The sequence below is a fragment of the Littorina saxatilis genome, linkage group LG12 (genome assembly GCF_037325665.1).
Source record: "Littorina saxatilis isolate snail1 linkage group LG12, US_GU_Lsax_2.0, whole genome shotgun sequence".
NCBI classification, from domain to species: Eukaryota; Metazoa; Mollusca; class Gastropoda; order Littorinimorpha; family Littorinidae; genus Littorina; species Littorina saxatilis.
Window position 1 is genome coordinate 61,759,465 of NC_090256.1, and position 9,045 is coordinate 61,768,509.

The following is a 9,045-nucleotide window of genomic DNA, read 5'->3' on the forward strand; positions in this document are numbered from 1 at the left end:
ATTTTCCAAGTTATCCTTTTAGTTCACAAACATGATTTTGTATTGCACATTTATAAGTCAATCCTCTTGCACCTACAAGCTTCATAAAACTGATCTGACAATAAGATGTTAGTGTTTATTTCATTACAGTGGAACCCCCCATGATCACTTCCTTTTTTTTCTAATTACTCCGCAAGCTCACCAACCTGAAGGCTCCTCAAAGGTGATATAAACAAGCCCTTTGTCTTTGTCAATGTTGACTGCCTCCACCTCTCCACCCCCATGTCGAGGGCTTTCAAAGTAAAGGGCGTAGGTGTCCTCGCTCTCTGAAGTCTCCTGACCAATATGAAACACAACAGTTCGCAGTGGAGCTTCTTCTTCTTCCTCTGCAGGCTCCTGGGACTTGTGTCGCATTGGTGCTGCTTTCTTTGGCGTGTACAAGGACACCTCAAGGTCACGGCCTCCAATTTTGTGTGGCATGGTGATAACGTTCTGTGCCACTTAAAAAAAGGATTTAACAAAGAGCAAAAATTAAAGGTGGCTGTCTTTTTGTTTTGCTTTCAAGCCTGTGATAATATATTTTGTGAAGAAGTTTACATTTTCCAAGTTATCCTTTTAGTTCACAAACATGATTTTGTATTGCACATTTATAAGTCAATCCTCTTGCACCATATACAAGCTTCATAAAACTGATCTGACAATAAGATGTTAGTGTTTATTTCATTACAGTGGAACCCTCCTTTTAAGACCCTCCCCCCTCCCCCTCCCCATATTAACTTAAGAGTAGCTCCTTTTTAAGACCTGGGCTCGTATTCTTGAAAAAGCTGCAAATTTGTGTCCTTTAAAGTCAAACTGTCGTTTAACTACCGCCCGGTATTTATTTTTACTGCCCAGTAATTATTTATTTCCCCCCGGTATTAATGTGTGTCTGGCGGAAGGTCGGCAGCTACCAGAATTGGTTATTTTTAGAATTGGAGATTCCTCATGCTTGCTCCTCTCTACAAACAATATTTCAACAAGATTTATTCTTGAAAAAGCTGCAACTCATATACTGGCCTGTAAAACTCAATAAGTCCGCCAACTGCTAAGTGTTATTTATGAAACACCGGTAAGTCCTTACCGGGTTGTCTCCGAGCTGTAAAGTTAGAGGACCCCTCCCCCTCCTGTAAAGTCGCTACCTGTCAGTAACTTCACCAACACTGTCCATTAAAACCGTCAAGTTCGAATAAATCTTGTTCAAATATTGTTCGTAGATTTATGTCCCTCATGGACACACATTGGTGTCCTTTAAGCACCGATGCATTGCGGTCAAATACGAGCTTCTGCTCGCGAAAGATTTCAACCGATGCTCGATCACGGCGTGTTGCAAAAGCGTGCTTGCGTCTTGTTTAATGCATTACAGTGGCGAGAATTTGGTGTCTGATTCCGTAGCCGAACGGTTATCGAATTCGCCTGATGCGCCATTGAGTCGGGTTCGAATCGCCATCAGGCCTTAATTTTTGTTTTGTTTTACTCTTTGTCATTAATTTTGTTTGTTTTTGTTTATTTTCTTCGTGTGCAAAAGAGTACGTTGTAATATCAAAATTGATTAAAAAAATTAATTTTAGGCGAGAATGAGGGTTTTTTTTAAATTGATGGTTAACATGATATTACCGTTAACTACCTTGAATACGCCCACCCACCCTATGTACCAGTTTTGCCCAAAAGTGGGGGGTGGGCGTTTACAAGGTACTATACCCTTGGAAGGAGCGGGTCCTTTGCTAGAAAAACGATATTTTGGTCATTTGTCATAGAAGTGTTCAAAGGATGCGTTATTGCACAAACCCCCCCCCCCCCCACACACACACACACTAACACTAACACTAACACACAAAATCAACCTCTTCAGATATCACTTCCCGCCAAAAATGAAGCTTTGAAGATGAAGACCATTGTTGGAGCAGTCCGCGGTACAAGCCATCAACAACTGTACAACGAGTCAGGCTTTATTTCATTTTAAGAGAGGCGTAAACGTCAAAAATCGATATTATTTCACAAGATTGTACACCGTAAGGTGCCAAACTACTTACTTGCGATATTGCCACCATTAATATCAACTAATAATCCATATCGCCAGCGCAGACTTTTAGACAGGAAAGTTCCATCGTTTAACACTGAATTATACAAAAACTCATTTCTCCCATCTACAACACAACTCTGGAATTCTTTACCAGACTACATAAAACTTAGTAAGTCCTTCAAGCACTTTTTGTCAAAAAACGATTTAAGTCTGCCGTGTAATTGGTATTCTGGAGATCGCATATCACAAACAATTCACTGTAAGCTCAGGCTATATATAAGTGATCTTAATAACGATCTAGTGAGACGACACGTTGCTACAGATGCATCTTGTGACTGCGCATTTCCGTCCGAAACCGTAAAACACTTCCTATTAGATTGTCCAAATTATCGCGAAGCACGTCAAGAAACCATACATACCCTCCCTAACCATAGTATTCACCTCCCCCACCTTCTAAATGGAGACAGACAGTATTCTCTAGATTTGAACAGGAACATTTTGTCAAGAGTACACTCGTTCATTGAACGTTCAGGCCGCTTTGGGCAAACCAGAATCAATGCTCCACAAGCCGGACAACAACTTTAATTTCTGCACAACTCCTACCCATCCCTCTTCTTTTTATTCCTTTTCTTCCCCTCCTTCCTTCCTCTTACTGTCTTTCTTTATAATGATTATGCAACGTTTATTATGTTATGATAATTTTGGATGATTAATGAGATGAGGATGATTATAATGATGATGCTTTGGATTTCCAATTTGGTTTATTTAGACAAATTGTTCAGCCGTTACCGCCTTACGTTATAATATCCATGCAGGAACACCACTATTAGCTTCTAGCTTGTTGCTGTTACCTGTGTCTTTTGTATACATGTCATGATTGTAACATTTGTTGAAATAAACTTATGTTTAAACCAAAGATGAAGCTTTCGTTTCTTCTTTTTCCTCCCAGTCAAAAATGTATTGCGATTCTCTAGCCACTTCAGAAACCTTTTTCTGTCCAATCCCCGAAGCATGTCTAAGGAAAGGAAACAATTGAAAAACAACAATAACAGCAGACTGAATAATCTTTATTCATTTTCCTTGTCTACTAGTCAACTGGTCGAAACTGGGGGGTGGGCGTTTACTAGGTACTAGGCCATGTACACCTGCATGCAACCGAGGTTTATAAAAAAAATAAAAATAAAATCTCCCCGTGTTTTTATTTCATTCAGTTTGTTTGGGTTGTTGCTATTGACTTTGAAACTGACACGCCGGCGAAAACGCCGGTAACGCGTGCACAGAGAAGAGCAAGCATCGGGAATCTTCAATTCTAAAAATAACCAACTGGTAGCTGCCGACCTTCCGATAGACACACATGAATACCGGGGAAAAATAAATAATTACTGGGCAGTAAAAATAAATACCGGGCGGTAGTTAAACGACAGTTTGACTTTGAAGGACACAATGTTGCAGCTTTTTAGCCAGCGTGTCAGTTTCAAAGTCAATAGCAACTACCCAAACAAACTGAATGAAATAAAAACACAGGGAGACCCTTTTTATTTATTTTTTATTTTTTTGTTTTTAATCTCAGTTGCATGCAGGTGGCTGCTACCGCATTTTAGGTGGGTTTTTTTTCTCTCTCGCCTTTGTTTTTTTAAGCGGGAAGCATCCTTCTTCATGGTTATTTATTTAATTTTTTTAATCAAATGTTTACATGTTTAAGTTAACAAACTTTATCAATAAACTAATATCATCTTAACCAAAGATTTAAAAACAAAACCATTGCAGCCTAAAACATTTTTTTAAAATCAATTTTGCTATTATAACGTACTCTTTTGCACATGAAGAAAATAAACAAAAATAAACAAATGCCAAAGAATTAAAAAAAAATTACGGGCAGATGGAGATTTGAACTCGACTCAATCACGCATCAGGCGAACGAGAGAACCGTTGGACCACGGAATCAGTTGAAAATAATCGGACACTGTAATGCATTAAAGAAGACGCTAGCACGCTTTCACCACAAGCCGGTATGATCGAGCATCGGTTGAAATCTTTCGCGAGCGGTATCTCGTATTTGTCCGCAATGCATTGGTGCTTAAATGACACCAATGTGTGTCCATGAGGGACATAAATCTACAAACAATATTTTAACAAGATTTATTCAAAATTGACGGTTTTAGAGGAGGGGGATGGGTCCTCCAACTTTTCAGCTCGGAGACACCCATGTAAGTCTTTCCCGGAGTTTCATGAATAACACTTAGCGGACTTATCGAGCGGAAGTGGTTTTACAGGCCGGTATATGAGTTGCAGCTGTTTCAAGAATACGAGCCCAGATTTTCTCAGATTGTTAGAGGTCTTAAAGTTGCCGTTTGTTGCGTATTAGATTCAGAGGTACATGTACACAATAACGTGCTATTGCAGATAAGCGTACAGCGAGTGTAGACCTCCTCATTTCATGAGTTGTTTTATTAAATTAGGGATTAAGACTTTAAATGTGTCCTCTACTGCTTTATCTTATGTTGCACATTGCACTGAGATCGTACATGCGACTTAGTGATTACTTCTCTTGTTTTCGCCGTATGGGCAGTACCTCTGAGCGATCGTGGATCTAATTCCTTTTACACATGGAGTCAACTCCTTTCATACGTTTTCGTATTTGCGTCGTCTGTATATAATTAAATATACAGTACAAATTGAAATACGATTTTTGAAAATACTGTGGGAGATGATCACACAAACAGTTTACTTGTATTTCTATGCAAAGATAAATCATGGATGAATAATATTGAAGATGATTCCAATAGATAGAAAATGGTCATTGTCTGGTCCCATGTGGCCTTGAGTTTTGAAAAAACCTGTGTGAGGTATCGGAAAGAGTTCTGTCGTTTATGAAAATACGTTTTGATGCCACGCATTAATTTTATTGACCATTTTACAACAAAACGAGTGCATACCAAAATACTAAATATTGATGTTAGATTTATTTACTTTTGACATTAGTTTATTTGAGGCTATGAAACCATTCAGCAATCCACTTGCATGGATTTTGTTATTAGGATAGTTTCTTTTTACTGTAAATGATTTAGGTTTCCTTTTTGTGTGAAGACTTATATTGTTGAGTGTGTTAAAGAGTACATGGTGTTATGTGTAGTTATTTTGAGTATTTGTTGGTTTCAGTATTGAGGGTGTGTGACATTACTCTATGATGTCAATGTTTGTGGTGTAAAGTTTGGCAATCTTATTATGAGGATTCAGAGGGAGTTATGTGGTCACACTGGTAGACTTATTGTATCCGATAGTATTGAGATGTTATGGGTTTGCTAGTGTGCGTCGACTGGTGTTTTGGGGCGCCCTAAGGTCGTGTTGTGGTTTCCAGTTCGGAGATCTGAAACATTTTATATAGCTGTTTGAAAAACCAAACTTGCCCTGGTTTTAGAATTCACAAACGGCATAATATTTTGTTCATGCAGTGTTGATAACTCGATAGTGTTTCGAGATAAATATAAGCAAGTCCAAAACCAGACTTGTTAGATGATTTTGTGTTGTAAGTTCTAGTCTAAGGACGGTGGGTGTATTCTGTTTATATAGGGTCACCGATTCAGCTCCACCATCGCCATGGAGACAGTTATGGGTTAAGTGAGTGGGTTGTTCGGCCCATCGTCGTTAGTCCTAGTCCAGTATGTTGTGTGTGAGTGTGTTGTAATACGTAACGTGATGTGTAACTTGTAATGTGTAAGTAATTTGTATGTAATTTGTTCGTATTGATTAATTTTCGTTTTGTTTACAAATAAACTTGGAAAAGTATTTTGGCCTTTTATTTCTGTCCATCTGAATGAGATCTCTTAATTTCAGTTCCATTTCTGACAGGTGTTGATTTTCGATCAACCTGTCAATTTCTCGCTCCTGCAACTCACGTAAGCGATCCACTTTATGTCGTTCCTGAGTTTATTGATTTGGGGACCATATATGGTGAGCTTTACACGAGTCGCATTGAAATCACAAACTGACGACTAAATTGTGAAAAAAAGGAAACTGAATCACACGGGTTCACGATGGCTCAGGGGTAAGATAAACCACGCAAAAATACATTCTTTGAAAAATTGTTTGCTCTTTACAGAAGGCACCTTGGATGTTCTCAAGCGGTGAGTGTATGAAAGGGTGTTTGTACTGTGTGTAAAAGCCTGACAGTGTCTGTGATGGTTTATGGGAGGCTGACTGTGCCTTTAATGTAAAGACTAAGATTAAGAATTCATCTCCTGCTGCACTAGTTTGGAGATGTTTAGGATTGTACGACCAAAATCACACTTTTTGAAATATCTCTTGAAATATTTGATAGTCGCTTGTTTGTTTCATTGCTTGTTTTTGTCTCAGGTGCCAGGAGATTGGTTCTCCATAACTCTTACTTACTCTATTACACATGCATGTCCCATGTAAATAGAGCGGTTACTTCCCTTCGTTTATCAGACATTAACTCATTGTCTCCCAGGTACGGATATATCCGTACCCACTCATATTGCTCTAACTGACCTGGTACGGATATATCCATACACACGGTCACTTTAGTCGCTTCCTGTAACATCGATCTAATGCCTGCATTCCAGTTACTACAATTCTGAGTGTACCTGCTGCAGAACAGCTGGTCTCGGCTAAAAAAACTTGGTCAACATAGGTGGGGTAGAAAGTGTTAACTAATATTTATCGTGGTAGTTACACTTTATCCCTGGTGATGTAGGCTTACCTTCCGGGTCTTCAAAAGTGATGAAAATGGCTTCTTGATCCTCATCCACAACAAGTTCAGCGATATCTCCACCTCCCTTCCTAGTATTCTCAAAGTAGAAGCGACACACTTCACCTTTCCTCAGATCAAAGCCTTTGACCATGACAGTTGAAGGAGGGGTGGGATCCTCCATTGGAGCAATTCTGACTTCACCTAGAACTAAAAGTCAAATATACAATGTCTACCTTCTCTGTGCAGGAGGTGCTTGCACTTATATATGGTACACCAGCACGTAAAGATAAAAAGTCTTGTGAGTAACAAGGAGATTTATAGGAAATCGGTATCCCCCTGCTGGAACCTCATGCATACTTAATGAGTAGCACATGGACCAATCGCTGTGTAATGCCAGAGATCTGTTCCAGCGAGTGTGGATGATTTCCCCTTGACCTCGTTAGGTCACTCTGTTCTTTGTCTTGGTACCGAGAATATAATTTTTGCTCTGTCTTTACTCTTGTCTTATCCTTCGTCCTTGCGGAACAGCTAGCCCCAAAAGCTTTATGGATCGACTCTAGATTTTATAATGAAATTTAATTGTTTGACTCCATGAGAATCCCCAATTAAATTAATTAACAGGTTTGGCAATTATAACTATCTATTCTTGAAAAACATAGGTAAGGTAAAGTAATTACAAAATTTAATCAAATAATTGTCACTTCGGTGGCCTACTGCAGCAACACTACACATTGACTTTGTTGATTTTTGCTTGTATGTCTTAATTGTGTGGCCTGTGTTTCATCTGCCTTGTCTCCCCTGATTTCACATAAAAGGTGTTATTATAGGGAATGAAGTAGTTCTTCTTTCGCAGTTTGCTGATGATACAACTTTTTTCCTTGATGGCAGTAAAGATTGTTTTTGTGCATGTGTTGAAATCGAAAATTTTTAAGTAAATTTTCATTTGATTAATATATACTGTTCAAAAAAAGAAACGCATAGTTGCTACTTGCCAAATTTGTTTTATTTTTTGAAAAAATTAACAGAAAATCCAATATTTAGATTATTTGTTTGAAATTTGGTATGGACACAGTTGAATGCACACACAGTTCATTTGCATCTTCAAATCAATCAGTCAATCAATACGATTGGGTGCCGAGGCTGTCAAGTCAGTAGGGGGTGTGACTGCCTTGAGCAGCAACAACTGCCCAGCACCTTCTGGGCATGGACTGGATCAGATGCCGGATATCTTGCTGTGGGATGGTGTCCCACTCCTCCTGAAGTGCCTGCAATAGATCGCGGTGATTTGCCGGCGCTTCTTCTCGCCTGCGCACACGTCTGTCCAATTCATCCCAGAGGTGTTCTATCGGGTTCATGTCTGGCGACATGGATGGCCAGGGAAGCACGTGGACATGGTGGTCGGTGAGGAACTGGGTGGTGAGTCGTGCTGTGTGCGGGCGAGCGTTGTCCTGCTGGAATATGGCATCCTGGTCAGCCAGAAGAGGAAGGGCGTGTGGGCGCAGAATTTCCTCCACGTATCGCTGGGCAGTTATGCGCCCTTAGACGTGCACCAGGGTGCTCCTTCCAGCGGTATTGATCGCCCCCCACACCATGACGCCTCCACCACCATGAACGGGTGCCTCATCCACACAGTTGGGCGCGTAACGTTCGTTTACTCTCCGGTAGACCCTCCTCCGACCATCATGTCGCTGGAGCAGGAAGTAGGACTCGTCGCTGAACCACACGTGTCTCCAGTGATTCCGGACGGTCCAGCGAAGGTGCTGGTTGCCCCACTGCACTCGGTTCTGGCGATGGCGGCGGGTGAGGACAGCTCCTCTGTGAGGTCTGCGAGCTCTCAAACCAGCTTCATGCAGGCGATTCCGCACGGTCTGGTCCGATAATCGGTGTGGCCCGGGGAGAGCCTGGACAGAAGATGAGGCCGACAGGAAACGATTCCGGAGGTGGCGGAGCCGTATGAAGCGGTCGTGAGCAGCAGTTGTCGCCCTTGGTCTTCCCGCTCGTGGCAAGTCAGCAACGGAGCCAGTGGCTTGAAACCTGACCCACAGTCTACTGATGGTGCTCTGGGACACGTGGAAGTGCCTGGCGATTGCACTTTGACTTTGGCCTGCTTGTAAACGACCCAATGCAATTTGGCGGTCTTCTCTGCTCAATCGGGCCATCTTTCGTCGCTGAATTGTCGTCTGATTTCTTTGTGGCGAACAATCCGCTTTTATGGGTTTTGGAAGACATGGTGAGAGCTCAATATTCCCCGAGTTTCACGACATTACACTGAAGCATGACGAGTGGTCATGCCAAA

The 9,045-nt window shown here is 41.0% G+C and overlaps 1 protein-coding gene across 2 annotated transcripts in view; it reads right to left on the reverse strand.

The window, feature by feature from the left end:
• Nucleotides 1-7,613, reverse strand: part of LOC138982486 (protein mono-ADP-ribosyltransferase PARP14-like) — a 33,257-nt gene extending 25,644 nt beyond the window's left edge. The window contains exons 1-2 of one of the 2 annotated variants that reach the window (XM_070355789.1): nt 6,759-7,613; nt 186-479 (exon numbers count right to left, since the gene is read on the reverse strand). In XM_070355789.1, coding sequence (XP_070211890.1) covers nt 186-479; nt 6,759-6,930 — 466 coding nt within the window. In that variant the 5' untranslated portion in view covers nt 6,931-7,613. The remainder of the gene's footprint in view (nt 1-185; nt 480-6,758) is intronic. The other variant, XM_070355791.1, reaches the window with a different exon arrangement.
• Nucleotides 7,614-9,045: the final 1,432 nt, after the last annotated feature.